Here is a 19,897-nt window from a genome sequence, read left to right on the forward strand (position 1 = left end):
TGGAAATTTTAAACAATACAATGGAAAACACTGATTGTACGGTATGAAATTGGGAGGAGCACACGACTAGTTGCACACGGTACATAATACAAAGAGGGGGTTCATTTTAAGATCACATTTTATACCAAAACTGCAAGACACGTGCACCACACTCTGTAATTCATTTAGAAGTTTTGACTCATCTTACTACTGCACATGTAAATGGTTATATAACCCCTAAATGAAAGGGAGGCAGCATAAACATGTTAGACACGCCGCTTTTTTTTTTCACTCATTAAGGTTAGGGCTGTCTGTTTTTTTTTTCTTCCATTCTTATTTAATACACATCCCCATACACAGTTTATAGGTGGCACATGTAAAAGTTGCCATCTGTATCACATTTAATTTTTATACCCCAGAGGGAAGATTCACGCATCCTATGCATTGTAAAACCAACTTCACATCCAGACTTAGACATTTTATTAAACTCAAAGCGACAGTAAAACACTCAAGTAAATGTTTGCTGGAATCTTGGTATCAACTGTTACTTAACAAGCAGACTACAGTTTGGTATAACAATGCTTAATTGTTATTTGCTCAAGGCTACAAACCATGAAATGACCAATGATGGAAATAGTTGCTGAACATATGGAAATTTTGAGTTTTCAAAGATGCAGACATGGAACATTCTGCATCGATGCAGTGACAAAATCTGAAGGTCTGTTGAAGCATCTGTTGATAATTGATTTCTAAGCCTTGGCTTGGAAAGGAGTGTTGCAATGTCCCGCTCTTGCATTTAACTGTGGGTGAACGTTAGGCTAATGCTGCTTTCAAATTTTGGGAGATGTGGCAGAAGAAGGCAGAGATCAAAATGCACCCAGCGTTTTGAAAGCGAACATCTGGTGACATTTTCGGAACTTGACTTAAATTCTGCCTAATAACAATTACAAACCATGTCCGCATTTTTCGGCCAGATCTAACATCTGCAGCCATAAAGAATACAACACACCCAGCTTATCAGGCATGAATTGGGGAAGCCCTGTCACGTTACCATGGTGAGGTTGTGCAAAGCAGAGACCTTTATATCATGTGCCCTGTCTTAGAGCTGCTATGTGAAAAACATATTTTTGTAGATTACAGCACACTTGTAATGCGCTGCATAAGGATTTATGTTGTGTTTTAGGCATGTTCATGTGCTAACATGGGTCACACAGATACTGGTGTTTACAAGATGCAGTGTTTTTATGTTGTGGACTCCAGTAGTGTGACTTCCTATTAAAAAAGGACATAAGATTTATCTGACAACCTCAATTGATCAAACATGGAATAAAATGTATACATTTTAAATTGATATCATGATAACAATGTCTGAAAGTTTTTTTATAGACATTGTGGTTCTGTAGCTGCTAGAAATGTTTGGCCTCTCTTCGGGCAATGTTACTCCGAAGTTTCTATGTGCGCTGAATAGAGAGCTATGAAATAATCCTCGGAAAAACAGGAAACTCGATGACAACATGATTGGCTGGCTACCAAGTGATAACAAGGAAGACAACACAAAGACATCAAGGCAACAGTATCCAAACCCAAGTGTCTGCTTGTGAAATTAGATTGTTGATGCTGAAAACTGGCTGGATTGTCCTCAGGATGACGTGTTTCATATCCTTCTGTCCAGCACACATGGACATGAGCAAGCCCAGCTCTGCTTTTGAACTAATTACGCAATGATCCCCCCATGAGTGTGCTGCTTTGTGCGCAGACCCAGCCCCTGTTTCAGACATCTCACCTCCGGGCTATAAAGCAGGGTCAGCAGCCGCTCACCCAGACCTGGTCTAAGTAAAACACCTGGATCTGCTTCCTATATGTCGAGCTCTTTCCGTCTCTCTGGGGCAAGTGTACATTTATAGCCAATTAGGATCTGATTAGTGTAACATCAGTGCTGTCCAACGCCAGAAGAACCACGCAGTCCAAGCCAGAAATAGTGGTAGTGGTGGTGGTGGTGCTGAACTGGTGGCCAGGGGGCAGGGGGTTGGAAATTTGAGTAGTGTGTATTTCAGTGAGTAGTGTGTGTGTGTGTGTGTGCTGTGTGTTGTGCATGGTTGTAGATCTCTTTGTGCCATGAGGAGGAGGGGTGAAGAAAGAGGGCTGTTGCTTTAAACAAGAATGTGTTCATTTTTTAAGGGAGAGGGGGAGGCTCTCAGCTCAATCTGTCTGCCTACTGAAACAGTGCAAGAGGATTTTTCATCATTTAAAAGCACCAAGGCGGGGGAGAGAGAGAGAGAGAGAGAGAGAGAGAGAGAGAGAGAGAGAGAGAGAGAGAGAGAGAGAGAGAGAGGTGCAGTTGAGAGAGACAGCCTCTTAGAGCTGTGAGGCAGAAGTGATGGATTCAGCTCACAGGAAAGTGACAGTCTTCTCCTAACGGGCCACAGGCAGTACACAAACCTGAAGACAAGCCTCCACCATCCAACTAAAGTTACCAGTTGTCTCTTGAAAGCGTTCCAACTTTTTCAAGTGGATTTTGGAACAATCTGCTCAATGTTTGCTGAAGACTTTCTGGCAAGTTAGACTTCTGTTGGGCTAATGATGGTCTTTTAATAACAGGCTTTAAAAAAAAAAACAGCACTACCTCTGCACTGCTGGAATGGACTAAGGTGACAAAGAGTGAGTGAGCAGACGGGCAGAGAGGAGGACACGGGGGTGCAGCTTTCACACTTGGGATGACTTTCCACCAGGAGAAACTTCAATCAGCTCTGCCAGGAGGGCAAGGCAACTGAGGGAGCCTCATCAATAGTCTACAGTTATCTTGTAAGCATTGTGAAACCATTGATTTATCTATCTATCATAATTATTGATTTATTATCATGTTAATTTAAACATTACTTAAATTATTTACATTGATAAATTGTTTGTAACAGTTAATCTCCCAGAAGGAAAAAAAAAAGACTTTTCAGTACATCTACTGAAGTACTATGCTATACGACTGAGGTACTTGTACTTTACTTAATTACTTCCATGTTCTGCTATTTTATACATTCACTCCATTATTAGTTAATCTGAAGATAGCATGCACATAGCAAACAAAGTTAGGACATTTCAAATCAATTTATTTTACTAACAATTGGACTTGAACTTACTGTTTTCAGATAATCAGACATATTTTGAATATTGAATCTGATAATCAATCAGCCCACAATATAAAGTATACAGACACACAGGATACAAAATATGGATACATTTTCTTTTACTTGTATGTACGTATGATAATTCAGCACATTTAATATCTGATTTGTATTCAAGTACTATTTTTATGGGTGACTCCCTTTTGCCAAAGACTACTATTTACAGCAGTGCACACTGCTTTGGCTCTTAAAAGCTACAGCCTTTTACATAATGTGTTCTTTTGATCCTAAATTCAGGAGTCATCACGCATAATCTGTTATCTGACTCACTGTGTTGTGCCAATGGCTAATTCTACTTTCTGATGACTAACCAGACAGATGACTCTGATAGACTTGGCTGAAGGGTGGGGGGGGTGGGGGGGGGGGGGTAATTCAGCGCAGGGGGATGCTGGAGAGCGGGCTCTCTAGCCTAAGTGCTTCTTTGCTACTGATAAACACCCTGCTTGTCAAAACACAGGACCCTTGAGGGGTAAAATAAAGACCCATAGGTAATGATGATGATGATGACGCCTTGTGTGGAACATGCTGACAAAGAGATTTTTGTTCCAATATCTAAAAAGTATCATTTACTTCTAAGAAATGAAAAAAAAAAAAAAAAAAGATGTCAAGCAGTCTGCAGCTTCAGGATGTTCCCCTGGGCTCAAGAGGACAGGGAAACAGCCAGTTGAATCCCGTCTTTGTTTCTGTTGCCAGGGTAGTGTTTGGATAAGGGGGCTTTGAGGTAGAATGCTGGAACTTATCGAAACAATTCCCAGAGACCCCCTGCCACCCCGTCTGACTCAGATCACAAGCATGGTATAGAAGAACGCACCAAGCTGCATGTGACGGAACTAAACCTAAAATTTGGTCAAATACCTGAGCTCTCCTTCTCCATAGAGAATCAAAAGAAATACTGTCCTATAGCATCAAACTGAGCAGGTAGTTGAGGTTAATCATGTTCCAAATGTCATGTTACACGCTTACAGGGATTACATGCTTGAGGAAAGAATGAGGTCACCCTCAAGGTAATGTAATAGTGCAGATTACCATGAGCAAATTGAATTTGACTCTGATCCAACACATATTGGGTGTCATGCAGAAGACTGCCGGTTCTCAGCGGAGCTGCCGCTAATTTGAACATGCAGCCCAAAGCCGTCCTGCAAAGTGTCCGCTTCTTTTCAGCTACCGACAAATTAAATGCTGTGTAGCTGTGTTGTGATCTCCTGTTGTGGATGATGATGATGATGTGATTATGAAGTATTCAAACAGAAAGTAGGACACTGGGAACAAATTGGGTCAGTAGATGCAGAATATCTTCATAGGTACGGTGCAGATGAGGGGAGCTGTGGTCCTGCGTCTAGAGGGGCTAGCTCCCTTCGTCTGCCACCGCCACTGACTCTCCATGTGTGTATGGCAGCTCACGCTAATGAGGTGACGAAGAATGTGAGGAATGCCATGCTCACGCTGAAATGAGAGGGGCTGGGGTGAGAGACATCAGTCTGAGAGAGGCTGCCCACCTTCTAATTAATATGTGCTGAGCATGACCAAAAAGGCTGGAGTACGGCGCTGGTCAGAGACACACTGACCTGTTCACCACAGCCGCCGATCACACCTGATTTAAGTTGGAGTAAAATCCAGGAGAGGGAGTCGTGTAAACACAGACTGTAGAGACTGAAGATAGTAAAACCAAAACATTTTGCCGTGAAGCAAACTTGAAGAAATTGCCAAAGAGTGGGGCTGGGCTGGCCTTAACATCATGATATTTTTAGGCTACATCCTGATGCACAAAATATATAGCAGGATATATTGATAGCTCTTCAAAAGCACTTCATAAATGCTTGGACTGGATGACAAATCAGATTCTATATTTCTGTCCAAACCCAGTTGAGTCCGAGAATGTAGTAACCAAACCCGACCGGAACTTGACAGGCATTCAAACACAGACAGTTGATGTATATTAACTCATGCATCAGTCATTGCTCAATATCACGCTCAGGGTTAGGGCTACTTCTGGATTACCTCCGTCTAGGGGGTTATGTTTCCACACATTTGCCAGTTGGCTTGTGTGCAGGATTACACAAAAACTATTACATGGACTTCCATGAAATTTGGATGAGTCACGGCCCAGACAAAGCCTTCAACATTGTAATTAATTATTCAGGGAATGATGCACAGATCTTGATAAAAAAAAAAGAAAAAAAAAAAAGAAAACGAAAGAAAATCAAATCAAAATCAAAAATCAATCTATGACTGAGTGCAAAGGGATTGTGCAGGTTTGGTAGAGGTATGATCTCCACTGAGCTCCATATTCTAGTTTTGAAGTATATTGGATAAATGGATATCAGTTCAATATTTTTGACCAAAAATGTATGGAAACTTTCACACAAAACCCAGATAAAATGAATAAGTGGGTAAAGGCAAGTATCAGAACGAGTAATGTAATCGCACAAGTTCAGAAAAATTGCATCACTTTACAGTAATGCAGCCTTCAAAACCAGGCAAAGACAACCCTTATACCATAGCACGATATCCAAAATCGGGGACGAGACATAGTCTCATATCACTATAATGATATAATATTTCCCAGCCCTACCAAGGAGAAGCTGCCAATCAAATAATGCTGGGACTTATTAATATTACTTCTGAATTTCTGCCTTGAGCAGAGAAGACATATATGACACTTCTCAACACCAGTTAATCATTGCATCTTCTTGCCAGTCAGTGGCAGCTTGTTAAAGTGAACTGATGTTAGGACAATAATGAGCTGTGGGGGCTGTTAACAGTGAAGAAGGAGGAGGCGGCTCTCTGTTGTTCCCTCTGGCAGACGGTGGATGGGTTAATAACAGGCTGTCTGTGTAGGGGCAGATGGGACTCTCCCTGGTCCCTGGGAGTCTGAGCCCAGCAAGCGTTGTTGCTTGAAAACACACATTAACAGAAAAAACACTCGCAGACACGCACATGCCGCTCTCACTCGTGCACATTTCATCACAAGCTGCAAACATTTTCCTCTCGGCTTTGAAGTGTAGTGAAGCCTAGAGCAGGAGATTCCGGGCTAAAGACGTCCAACATGGGACTCCTCCGCAGCAGGGGCCAATCACACGGCATTTCTGAGAGACAGAGCTCATGTTCCAGGGGGGAAAAAACCACAGGAGCCACTGGCCAAACACAGTCATCAGCACATTACAAGGGACAGGCCCTGGGCTCTTACATTACCTCAGTATGGGCTTGTTTGGAAGCTATTCTCAGTGAGTGCCTCAGGCCTTGATCTATAAGTCTAAACAATGATTTCAGTGATAATTGATGAAAAGTATTTCTTTGCATAGAGTGAAAAATATGTATGACACCGCAACCTCTGTGTCAATCAGCAATGGCTCAGGTGACGTCATACAGCCAGGCTTTGTTAGCAGGATTAGTACTATGAAGGACCTCATACGGTGATGACAGAAGACAGCTTCACAGTAAATCTGAAACAAAAACTACACTCTTCATTGAGTGTAGTACAGTCAGGTTAAAACGAATGACTTTTTACTTTTACATACAAGAATCATGGGAGCATGATCATCTATTTCTGACCAGGTAAACAAAAAGTCCAAAAGGTTAACGAGAGACAGTGCGTAAAACCCCTTCTTCTATCCAGTAAAACACGTGTTTACACATGCTATTCTAGACAGATAAAGCCAGAAAGGTTTGAATGTGCTAAGGGTCATGTTCTTGGAAATTGCTGCATTTCTCTTCTCCATGTCTCCAACCTAATGTGCTGGCAGCACGCCCGGATTAACAACACAAAAACATTTCTGCTCTCTTCCCTATTTTGTTCTCACTACTATGCGGTTGATCATCTTACACACAGAGATAAGCTATAATAAACGTGCAAGGGAATCGTTTCAAAACCGAGCCAATATAGGCCTCTCTATAATGCTTTCTGATTAGACAGGCGCTTCTAACACTGGGGAGGTGTTACACAGGACCCCTCTGTAATCCAATATGCAGCAGCTTTCAATTATGGTGCCCCGGGAGTTCAAGACCTTGATATACTTAAACAGGAGTTACATTCTCCTCAGCACTCAGTGGCATCCCCTAATAACATCACATCATCTACAAAAACTGCCCACACTTCTTGTTGTTAGAAACAGGTCCTCACTTTGAATTCTGGGGCTAAAGGTTAAGCATCTCCTTCTAATTAACTCTTGAGAGAAGGCTTGTGTAAGCATGACACTGATCTCTGAGAAAGATTAGGACGTGTGATGTGCGATCGCTCATTAGATTCTTCAGTATTCTAGATGTTTAAAGTAAGCTTTTAGTTTAACCGCGACAAAAAACGGACATGTTTAAATATAGATACATAGATGCAAAGATAACGACTCACTGCGTTTCAGTGTCTGAATGGACCTTGTTGTCCTCCACTGTTTAGACCGGACCGATGCAACACGATCAATATTTAAAACCGTTCCTTGAATAGCATCATCTGGTAGTGTCTCAAACTTTCCATAAGCAAAGATGTCCAGGCCTGCAGCAGGGAGCAGATAGGATTGTTTCTGTGTGTCAAGGACAAGCTGTGGCAGTCACCCAAAGCATGAGCCAACACAGAGAACTAAGCTAAACAACCTCAACTAACAGCAATGCAACTGACTGAAGACATCAGCACATCATTAGACAAAGGAAATGTTTTTCTTAGGGGCAGTGAGGGGATTAGTAACTTTCAAACAGCATATCTGATAGTGGAAAGCTGATTTAAACAATCCATGATCAAAACCAGATGGATTCAATGAATTACACCTAAAACATGGCGAAAACAACTGTGTGTGCTCATGCCAGTAGTGAAATGTACAATGTGGCAACCATGAGATTCTTGATTTATATATAACACATGAATATAAAGTGTTTCCTGTCATGGAAAGTCACAGCAGCCACTGGAGCACTCAGGGGGGCAAGTGGGCGATTTCCTTTCAGATCTAATCTTTTTCGGTAGCCCATATTTTTGGGAGCGGTAATGACCTGCATATGCACAGATGTTTATGTACAGGGCTTCTGTTCCCGCCTGCTCCTTGCAGGTAATGGAGGACAGAAGCAGTGTATCCTGATGGGCAGTCTTCCTCTGGTCTCAGTCAGCATATGTGAAGGATTCCATTGTCAAACTGAGTGTGCAGCACAATCCTGAGCGCTTTGAGTTAATATGGGAAGGAGTATGTGTCAGAATATGTATGCTCAAATTGTCTGCTTACTGAATACAAGAGTGAGTCACTTATGACAGGTCTTTGAATATAATCAAATCACGTTCTTCATTTTCTTCCTTTTCTCCTCAGGTCTTGGTACGTAGGACACAAACTAATGGAGCCCCCTTCAATGGTCCTACTGGGGCTCCTTCTTGTTTATGGACTAGCATGCTGTGTCCAGCAGATTCAGGGGAGTCCATCAGATAGCAGCCATGGCAGCGACAGGACACAAGAATTTGAGAGCAGTGATGATGGTCTAGAGAAGGAGTTTCTCTATGCTGGAAGGAGCAAACGTGCTCCAGCTGACCAGCAGCAGGACAAGTGCTCCTACACTTTCATTGTGCCTCAACAAAAAGTGACCGGAGCAATCTGTGTCAACTCCAAGGAGCCTGAGGCCATGCTGGAGAACCGGGTTAACAAACAGGAGTTAGAGCTGCTAAATGTGGAGCTACAGAAACAGAAGAGGCAGATTGAGACCCTGCAACAATTGGTAGAAGTGGACGGAGGTATTGTCAATGAGGTCAAGCTTTTGAGGAAGGAGAGCCGAAACATGAACTCTAGAGTCACTCAGCTGTATATGCAGCTGCTGCACGAGATCATCAGGAAAAGAGACAATGCCCTAGAATTGGCTCAGATGGAGAACAAGATCCTGAATCAAACCTCTGAGATGCAACAGCTCACCAGTCGATACAAAGACCTCGAGCACAAGTACCAGCACTTGGCTTCCTTGGCTACGAACCAATCGACTCTTATTGCCCTGTTGGAGGAGCAGTGTCAAAGTCGTCCTCCGCCTCGGCATGTTCCCGTCCCACAGCCACGGCCTCAGCCGCCTCCACCATCGCCGCCTCTCAACAAGCCTTACCAGCCACCTGTCCTTCCACGAATTAACAACCCGATCAGCAACGAGATCCAGAGCGACCAAAAATCTCCACCTGTTCTTCCAACGATGCCCACAGGCACACACAGCCCCTCCACCACTGACAAGCCCTCTGGTGAGTCTAACAAAGTCCAATGCAAACTTTTAAATTAAGTGCTATTTTTGATACATTCTTACCAAAAACATCTGTTGCCATCACCAACAAAGGATTGTGTGTCTGAGCCCACAACAATTGTGAACCTCTTAATCATTAATCATCCAACAATGGCGAGTACCCATTCTCTGAGTAATAGCTGATTTAAATACACCCCACACATTCCCAGAGCAAAGGGCTCTTGGGGAGAACAGAAATGCTGTTGTCTGCTGCCTTTCGAGATGCATATCATCTAATTGCCATGATTCAACCCACACACAAAAAAACCCCACAAAGCATATTAGCAGGATAAATACATGTGCCTTAATGGATAGCAGGATTCAAGCCCATAGGGCTCTTGAACACATGTTAGTGGATGATAAAGCTTTAAAATTGATGTGAAGGGTGTTTTGTGTTATCAGTTGCAGTCGATAGTCTACTGCTGTTCCATTTCATTAAGAGGCTTCAGTTTTAATATGCTGGAAAAAGCAACCCATTCCCAGCATGACTACTGGGTGCTTTTTTCCATTGACATTTTGTGATACTGCTTTCCATTTTCACCAGGCTGCATGTGAACGGTAGCCTTTGTATGGAATCTTTGAAAGGAGGCAAGTAATTTCCTGCCCACAGCCGTGCAACGAACACCCTTAAATGTTACATAAACCCTTAACACGAACATTGAGCTTCACACAATGCAGGAAGGGAGGGAGGACGAGCGAGACCTGAAAGAGCAACAGAGGCAAACAGAGGGATGGAGTCCCAGAAAAAAAGGGAGGGGGTGCAAACAGAAAGAGATACCAGGAGTCGGTGATGTCATTTGTTCCAGTTGCACCAGGCAAGAATCAGTCATATGTTCCACCAAAGCTGCAGACTTTATCAGGCAGAACAGAGCAGGGCAGGGCAGGGCAGGGCAGCTCTCTGGCTTGTATCTGCTCAACAGAGACATTCCTGAGAGTAAATGAATGGCAGACAGAGGGTCAAGAAACATATCATCTGCGGTGATTTGATAAAAAAAAAAAAAAAAAAAAAAAAAAAAGAAAGAAAAACTTCTGGCTTTTAACATTATGTGAACACTTTGGCTGCTTTGTTTCTTCGTTCACATATCTTCATATTTATTATACCTCTTGCAAACTTTTGATGTACCCCTTACCTCACCTCTAGCCCCTATTCTCTTTTCATTTGTCTCCGTTGTATTTAAAGACTTTGTAATCCGAGCCAATTGGCAAACTACACAAGTGTGAAATCTTGAGAACTTTCACAGCCAATTGAATCAGGGAGGCCAGTTGCCCCTTAAGTGTTTTTCCTAATCTGCTGGGTTTGGAATTTAGCCTAAAATCGTAATGGCACACGTTACGTTTCACTGATTTGCAGCGTGAAATCCAATAAGACTATTGACCTTGCACAAAATGCATTAAAACAACTTTAGTGCACGTTCTACTTCTACTGCATGACAGTGCAGGGTTGATGCTGCACAATTAAAATAATGATATCTTCATACCATACTCCACCCAATTTTTGGTAATTCTGGTAAAAAAAAAAAAAAAAAAACTTCAGCAGACTTACTGGCAAGGATTAAACAGCTGTCCTTAAATTAATTACTCCAAGAAATCCTCTCTTCAAAACTCAATGTGAGGCCTACCTCCGCTGAAAATGACAGTCTTCATAATATAAAATATTATAATATATCCATATATAAACCTAAGTGAAAGTAATATAATAATCCTTCACTGTTAAGCATCACAGATGCTAAAAAGGTTTTTGCTACTGTTTCATCATGCAGTTACTCAGGATTCCCTTTGCCCTCATGCCAGTGTTTCTTTTGGCTGCCCAGCCAGCAGCCATTTCCCTCTTGAGAGGAGCAGCCAAAGTCAATTCTACTGTTAAAATGAGAGCCTCTGTTTAAAAATGGGATTCCCTATGGCAGAGTATAAAAAAGTATTTTTCTCATTCTGGCTTTCTCTCCATTTCCCTTAGTTAACCTCTGAGATGCAGCTGTAACCGACTGAGTTTTAAATGTTATAAATGTCTTCTTGTTTTCCTTTTGTCCAGGTCCATTTAAGGATTGTCTACAGGCTCTGGAAGATGGCCACACTGGCAGTGGCATGTACCTGGTGAAGCCGGAGAATGCCAACCGGCTTATGCAGGTGTGGTGTGACCAGAGACATGATCCAGGCGGCTGGACCGTGATTCAGAGGAGGGTGGACGGATCTGTCAACTTTTTCAGGAACTGGGAGACGTACAAGGTGCGACAACTTCACACCAAATCAAGGACTTCATAGTTTAGAGGGCAGCTGGCGGCTTATGTAGGGTTTTTTTTTTTTTTTACGCTGACCAGATGCGCACCAGTAATGAATAGGTAATTGTTCAGCTTTCAAAATGTCTGGATGTAGTACCGGCCACAGTTACTGCCACGGCCTTATGACTCATTAATTCCAGCAACATCAGTTGGTCTTTATGAATTATTTGACAGTAAAACAAAAAAGTGGGAATGTTGGATTGAAATATAACAATGGTTGCCTGTGTCAGCATTCCAATGAAGATATGGTCATAAACTTTATTTTCTGAATAATGCACCAGAAGGTACTCACTAAATGGGGCTGTGTTGACATCATTTTTTATTCAGCGGAACTCATTTTCTTCTGAAAGGGAAATCCCACACACACGGGGAGCAGCAATTCACTGGTAAACATTTGTTTCCAAGCCAAAAAATTCAAGAGGGTCCTGATTAAATCTTAGCTTAGGGCAACAATGAAAAACTTTCCAAGATTTTTTACAAAAACCTTTAAACCACATGAGATCTTAAACTGCATTGTACACTCATCAGCAGGAGTGTTTCCATGATTCAAAGCATGTGTATGGTAGGGGATACCGCAAACCCACTTACAGTATGATTGGAGCCAGAACAAAGCAGTAAGACAGCATCCAGCATGTTGAATCACATACTATACGTGCTGTATCCTGCTGAGTTTTCAATAACAAAATAACAGTGGAAATCTGGACACCTGATGCTCACTATAAACTTGACTCAGAGGGTCCATTTATAATAATGTTCCTTGACGATAAACAACCCCATAGATTAGCTAAATTCATAGTTGCCTCCAGAATGTTTGCAATGATCCCACAGACATCCCAAGTGTTCCAAGAAACTTCCAGGAAGGATCTTACTGATAATGTTTTTTCTTATCACTGTGCTTCACAGCAAGGTTTTGGCAACATCGATGGTGAGTACTGGCTTGGTCTGGAGAACATCTACTGGCTGACTAACCAGGGAAACTACAAGCTGCTGGTCACACTGGAGGACTGGTCAGGCAGAAAGGTGTTTGCAGAGTACGCCAGCTTCAGAGTTGAGAACGAGGCGGACTTCTACAAGCTAAGGGTGGGCCGTTACCATGGCAATGCCGGCGACTCACTCACCTGGCATAACGGCAAACAGTTCACAACACTGGACAGAGACCATGATGCGTATACAGGTAATATATTATGTTAGAAAGTACTGAGCTGGGATCCAGGGATGCATGATATGGATTTTTTTAACTGAAAGGAAAACTGCCAATTTCGCATTTTTTAATGTGAGGGTAAGACAAGTATTAAAACTTCTTAATGCGCTCTGAGATCTAAAAGTCCAGCTTATAATTGATACAGCAGAAAGCGTCTCTGACATAGACCAACCAAAAGCTGGTCTGAAGTCAAAGGCACACACTTTTCTGCTATCTAAAGGACCTACGCAGGCGGGTTCACACCGTTCATAAGCTCTGTTCTTATGATTTGAGAGGCTGCTTTCATTTATTTTAAACATTTCCATAAACACAGTCATGCACTGGAACAAATATCGTGGCACGTCTAATCAACAAACATAAAGCTGTATCTATTAACTCTCCAAAGGAAACAAGTCAGATAATCAATAAAGTTTATCATCTGTAAAGTGCAGGTACATATTTTGTTTCTGCTGCTGGAGGATCACTGCAGGTGGTGTCACTAGTATTTTCCTCAATAAAGACATATTTCACCCTCTCATCCTACTTGTTATTGATCAGGATGATACTCCTTATGACCCGTCCCACCTGATCCTAGGACTGGGATCCATACACTCCCCCTCCTCAGTTTATTTTGTCATATGGAGTCAAACAGAGTTGTTGATGGGACAGATGATTGTGAAATGGTGGGGCAGAGGGTCCAGCAGCCGAAGATCACATCCCTGTCCCTCAGTGAAGACGTGTGCCACTGTTTAATATGTGCCAGGTCCTGGTGTACCTAAATCTCACAGGGAATGGGAGCTGGCATTCTGATTGGTTTGATTTATGTTCCACCATCAGCACACACACACAACATAATCAGAGTCTAAATACATCCCCTTTGTGCTGTGTGCCACAGATGAATGCATTTAACTACCAAAAAGTACTTAGACATGCCCTAATCACACTTGCACCATGCGCTATAGACAGCCTGAATAGGGCCCAGTATGTGTTCAATGCACAATTTATGTGAATGAATGCAGCTTGAATGTGTTTCTTCTTTCTATATCTCTAGGCAACTGTGCCCACTACCAGAAGGGAGGCTGGTGGTACAACTCTTGTGCCCATTCAAATTTGAATGGAGTTTGGTACAGAGGAGGACACTACCGCAGCCGCTACCAAGATGGAGTCTACTGGGCAGAGTTCAGAGGAGGAGCCTATTCACTGAAGAAAGTGGTCATGATGATCCGTCCAAACCCAAATACCTTCCACTAAGCATCCAAGGAACACTTACTGTACTGTATGTCTCACTAAACAAAAAACATTACAGCTCTAAAATCCAAGCAATCTTTTTTTTTTTTTTTTTTTCACTTTTGGTTAAATGGAGGGGCACCAGACCAAGCCAGATGACAAAGACAAAGATAATATCCAAACATCAGGCTGATAAACTGGTGGCTCCTGACAGATCAAAGAATCTGTGCACTTTGTGCAATGTCATTTTCCCTGTCACACTCACTACTCAGGAGTTGTTTTAAACACACTGTCTTTGATAAAACAAAAGCCTGCCTATTTGATCTGAGAGAGAAAAAAACAATAAACCTAATTTGAGACTAAATACAAGAACCAAATAAGTAGCTTTAAAATAGGAACCCTACAATATTTGTACTGTATATGTAGTATGTACGTAAAGTTCTTTTTTGCCACAACGTGCAAATGAGCTTGACACAGGAAATGTATCCAGTGACTTTTAATTTCATTCTAAATACATTTTACAAATGTGTAATTTATAGGAACAGTAACATTATCATTGACTTGTAACAGGGTTGATATTCTGGCCAGTTTTGTTTTTTTACTATAAAATGTACTATAAAAAATGTGCCATTTTATTTTCTTACATAAAACCAAAACTGATACAATTATCCAACATTATTATCAGTCTGCTTATACAACTTTAAATAGGTTTGAGGAGGTACAGACTCTTTAAAGTCCTGCTTTTTCTTCTTAAAAAAAAAAGAAACAAACAAAAACAACTTGTTTTGAAATCTTGAACTGCTTGAACAGGTATCCAGCAATTTGCTTGTATGAATCAAGCACTGTATTTACTGTATAAATTTAGTGGTTTGTTGATGTCAATAGATCCAAAACTTTGTGTTTGTACATAAAAGATATTTGTAATATAATGTATTAATTCCTTTTATGTCATTATTAAGTTGCAATAAAACATGTACAGCTTGTGTGTTTCTCTTTTTTTGTGTCGTGTTGTATAAAGCACACTTAGTATAGCGAGCAAGCTGTTCCATAGGTAACATCTATCTACTTTACAAAGGTGAAAGTAACACATTATTAAAAAAGATGAGCATGTCTAGTATAACAGTGTACCAAGTGTCAGCTGTCAAGAAAATGAATTACACTTGTGTTATGTAGTCATTAAGTGTAATTTAGCTAATGAATTTAATTGATGCAGAGCTGTCATGACAGTGCTATTCTAACAGTCCATCATGAACAAAATTGCACTAATTATATCATCTAAAGGCTTCTCAACTCTACTATTTAATTAAGTTGTTTGTTGAGTTATAGTAATTACTAAGACTAAGATTTTGAATATTAATACTTAAAACTTCTTCTTTGGTGGATTCAGGACCCTGTGATGACATTAAGGCAACATTATGTAGAAACTGGGCTTTTTGTATGATGTGGTGCTCCCCACAGTTTCTGAGGGCAACACAATAGATTAGCTAGATAATGTAAGGGCCAACTTCAAACAAAACTCATTACATTATAAACATGTTACATAATGTTGCTTTAGGTTTTTTAGTAATACAGATTGCATCCCTGCTCTCAGATTTCTTACTGGACTAGCCACTTGCTTTTCTGGAAAGTACTCAACATGCACAGTCCAACAAACAAAAAGGTCACTGCATTATTTTTAATGCTCAATTTGTTGTGCATTAAATTTGTTCTAACCCCCCTAAAAGTCTACTCTTCATTTGTAAAATGAATGTAATGTAAAATGTTACAATCCTCAATATAATGAAGCATGCAAGAAGAATCATTATAGCATACAAACACATGATGGTACTTATTTTGACAAACTCACATGTGCCATTTTGGATATTGTTCATTAGAATCATAACTGAGTGAAACTGGAGCATACAGGGTTTACAATATGAATAAAATGCAAATCTAAAAAACATTTAATTAACTGAACTGAATTAACTTTCACTAATAGCTCAACAATTTCTACAGACAACAGAAGTAAACATTTATTTTAAAGCACAGTAACAAGTAACTAAGCTATATGTTGTCCAAATAATCAAGCAATCAAGCACAGTGTTTGCGCGTAGAGTCAGCACACCAGGGACTGACAAATGAAATGTGACAGGCTTGTAAAACTAATGCATATAGCAGCCCCCTCCACTGACAGCAGAAACCACCTTTACTTTACTATGTGTCAATGAGATTTCCACAGACAGCTGGAAAATGAGGCAAAAATGACTTTACACTGCAATGAACCAAGCTCCATTAATGCCATACTGTATTTTGTCACAAGACTTGAGTTGAGGAAGGTTTAGACAAGAGAGAATTTTACATCAATTTAGTATGAATCACTGTGACTGACAACTTTAAAGACAATCTGAAATTGTTTAAAGAGAGCAATTATCAGCGGAGCAAAGCATGCATGTGGATTTGAATTCCCTTGCTTCAAATGAAACCAATTTACCATGTTAGCATTTTGCGCTGCCAAAGTAAAGATGGATGCTTAGGTGATAGTAGCCAAAACACTTGTCCTACATTAAAACGACACTGGCAGCTAAAACTGGCTCATAAGTCAAAAGCTGAAAAGCTTTCTTCCCCATGACAGAGAGGATCTGGATGAAACAAAGGAAGTCATTCATCACTGTGAATGTCTCTCTTGTAAGCGGTGTTCTTACTAAAGATGGATGGGACAGTAAAATACACTTTTTACCAAATCTTCCTCTATTCACGGACAGATCGACACTTTTATACAATTACACCCTAAAACCAGTTTATGTCTGCTTAGTCAATCAGCCTAATCGTGGTAAAACAGAGGACGGTGTTTCATCGTCTCCATAAACAGAAACGACAGACTCCTTGGATGCCGTGTGCGTCTGAGGACTCACCACGATGGAAAACCTTTAGTAAGGGTGGCCTCTGCAGCCCCCACTCCTCAACCAACATGGAAAACCATGAGCTGACACAGTGCTCACTCAGCACAAAGAGAACCGCATTTCCTGAGCCTTCAAACCTGAACATTCAAACTGGCCTTGCATTGTTGTTTCACTTATGTAAAAGTCCATGTCCTTGGACTTCTAATAGAACCATATTTAACTTTCCTGTGCTGCCTGTGAACCCTTCTCCAGCTCTAAAGTAAATGTAGTCGTAACTGGAGGAACCACAGAATAAATCTGTCATTGGGGATTTTAACCACTTTTCCAGGCTGTCCTCACCAGAACAGTTGTTGGTGGTCATCTGTGCAAACAGCATAGTCCAACCTGTTAGGCGCTGAGTCCTAGTGACCATAGTAATTATGATAAGAGTAAAAAATTAAATCAGGTGACACAGCAAAGAGCAAAAAAAGTCCACACAAGGAGGAGGACGGGGTCAGTGGTTGGGAAAAACAAGCAGAGGCCTTTTGTTGCAGGAGGCTGCTGTTTGTGTCTGATGTGAAACCAAGAGTCACTGGTGAGTTCCTTTGAATTTCTTGAACTACTTACTACTTATACTATGTCACATACATGCTATATCTTACAAGTTACTAACGTAGCTCCTCTTTTTTTCCCAAACCTTTATCTCTCCTAGACCTAACCAAGTAGTTTCTGTGGCCACACCTAACTAAACTAAGACCATTTCACAACATTAACTACATGACAGCGAAGGCGAACTCCGGTTTTCCTGTCGCTGGTACTCTTATGTAGTCTTACGATACACTTTTCGCAAAGCATGAATCATCATATGTGTAGTTTAGTGAGTTATTGGCAATCAAACTATCTAGACGGTAAAGAGGTATACGATGGTATAAGAACATACTTAAACTACATGAGGTAACATTTAATTTCATATATATGGCTTATCTAATGCCCTTCACTCAGTCTAAACATTGGGCCCTAGCACACCATCGCCACTGTTGCCATATGGCAAAAGATACAGAAGTATTGAGCAGCTTCCTTTCCAAGGCTGTGAGACTCCTGAACTCAACTTCAATTATTTTTGTCTAAAATAGATGTTGGTAGACTTAATGATTCAAACATGACGAAAAGGCCTTTGTCTGATGAAGGCCTTTTAGGCTGATACGCATTGGCAAGTTTTTATTAGACTAGCCGTGTACCAATAAAGGCTTTTTAAATCATTATCCTCTTGAGTGCCTCAGATCTTTTCTTATAAATTCTACTTGGATCCCTAAACTGAAGAATACCAGAGGGAAACCTTTTCTCCATACTCCTGCATTTTGTTTTTCTAATTGAAGATTCAAACATTACTTTGTTTGTCGAACCCTTGGTTAAAAATTACAATAAATGTATTTCTGTTATGTTATGATTGGAGCACATTTATTTTACCCAAATCATTATCTTTTCCTAAACCTAAAAAGGTAGTTTCATGCATTAACCTATAGAAACTATAACCATTTCATGGCCATCTGATGATGGTAATTGTTGATTATTAAATGCACTGTCATATGATTGTTTTGATATGATTTGGTTTTTCAAAACGATCCAATCACATTTTATAATTATATAAAAAATCCTTCAGAGATTATATTATTGATGAATTAAGGATATCAGTGCATGTGTTAAAGATTTGTGAATGGCTTGACTAGGGGTGAACCAATGTGTGCATTTTTTCCAATTATTGGCATCAGGGATTTTTATGTTAGATTGTTGATAATAGAAACACCCACTCACCCACAACACTTACTGATTGATAACAGATTTAACATAATCAGTAGCCGAAAAACACTGAATTATGTGAATCTGCAAAGAAACAAATCACTAAATGTATCAACTAGAGGAGAGGAAGTAAATGTAATAGAAAATTAAAATACTCAAGTAAAGTACCTGAAAATTGTACTTAACTTTATTCCATCACTGGCTGTCAAGTATTTTGACACAGTTTAATTTTTACTCCAAACGAATATGTGCCAAATACTGATTTTGAGTCCCCTTGATTTCTAATAATCAGTATCAGTCGTATTGGTCGGTCCCTAGTTTTGACATCAGCACTATGAAAGGACTGCATAGGAGAGGTAACTTTTCCACCATACCCTTTTCATTTTTCCAGTGGTTATGAACCACGTAAGAAGCCAGTCCAACAGCGAAGTCAAATTAAATTATATAATCATTATCAAGAGGGATAATTATATCACTAACACTAACCACAGAACTGTTCCCCCTTAAAAAAACACTCATCAAAAGACATTTTAAGCTGACAGTGACCATGAAGTGTCTGCAAATGTGAATCACATCCATCTTTCTGTCATCTCCTTTTCCTCTCTCTATTCTCTTCTTTAACATGATCACTCCATCGTCTTGCCATAACTCAAAACAGACTAAAGACATACTGAGGTAACACAGCAACGCTACCGTTTCAGTGTCTGAATCCCTTCTCAGTGTCTGTCATATCTATGTAATGGAGCATTCCATTGAGGTGATACCACTCTGACTTGAGCACAGCCTGTCATTGTCATTGTCCAGCTGCAAGTCAGCAAAAACTCTGCAAACATCTATGAAATAGCAAATGGTGAGATCCAACAAAATGCTGCAATAAAATGGTTACCAACATCTTTTTCCAATTCATTTATTCAAACCAGTCGTCATTGCTGCTGTTAAATTATTGTGATGCACATGGGAGTGATTAAGGACTCCTTAAAATAGAAACGCGTAATAATGCGGTGAAGCTTCTCTTTTGGAGAACAGTCACTTGATTGTTGATTACTTGCATAGTGGAACTATTGAATTCTGCTTTTATTTTTTCCCATCCTTGAACAGCTCAGCATTTCAACTGATTTCCAACTGTGGAGATGTGCAGATTTGCTTATAGTTTTACAGCCACATGCCATGACCACTGTTTCA

General features: G+C 40.5%; 1 protein-coding gene and 1 long non-coding RNA gene across 2 annotated transcripts in view; one reads left to right on the top strand and one right to left on the bottom strand.

Moving 5' to 3' along the window:
• Window positions 1-19,897, bottom strand: part of LOC119019765 — a 56,228-nt gene that overhangs the window by 33,073 nt on the left and 3,258 nt on the right. The gene's annotated exons all lie outside the window — the stretch shown is intronic.
• On the top strand, window positions 2,320-15,043 carry angptl2b (angiopoietin-like 2b). The gene is made up of 5 exons (XM_037098616.1): window positions 2,320-2,781; window positions 8,438-9,339; window positions 11,407-11,600; window positions 12,557-12,827; window positions 13,885-15,043. The coding sequence occupies exons 2-5, from the start codon at window positions 8,463-8,465 to the stop codon at window positions 14,082-14,084; spliced, it is 1,542 nt and encodes a 513-aa protein (XP_036954511.1). The 5' UTR covers window positions 2,320-2,781; window positions 8,438-8,462; the 3' UTR covers window positions 14,085-15,043.

Source organism: Acanthopagrus latus, chromosome 5 (assembly GCF_904848185.1).
Source record: "Acanthopagrus latus isolate v.2019 chromosome 5, fAcaLat1.1, whole genome shotgun sequence".
NCBI lineage: Eukaryota > Metazoa > Chordata > Actinopteri > Spariformes > Sparidae > Acanthopagrus > Acanthopagrus latus.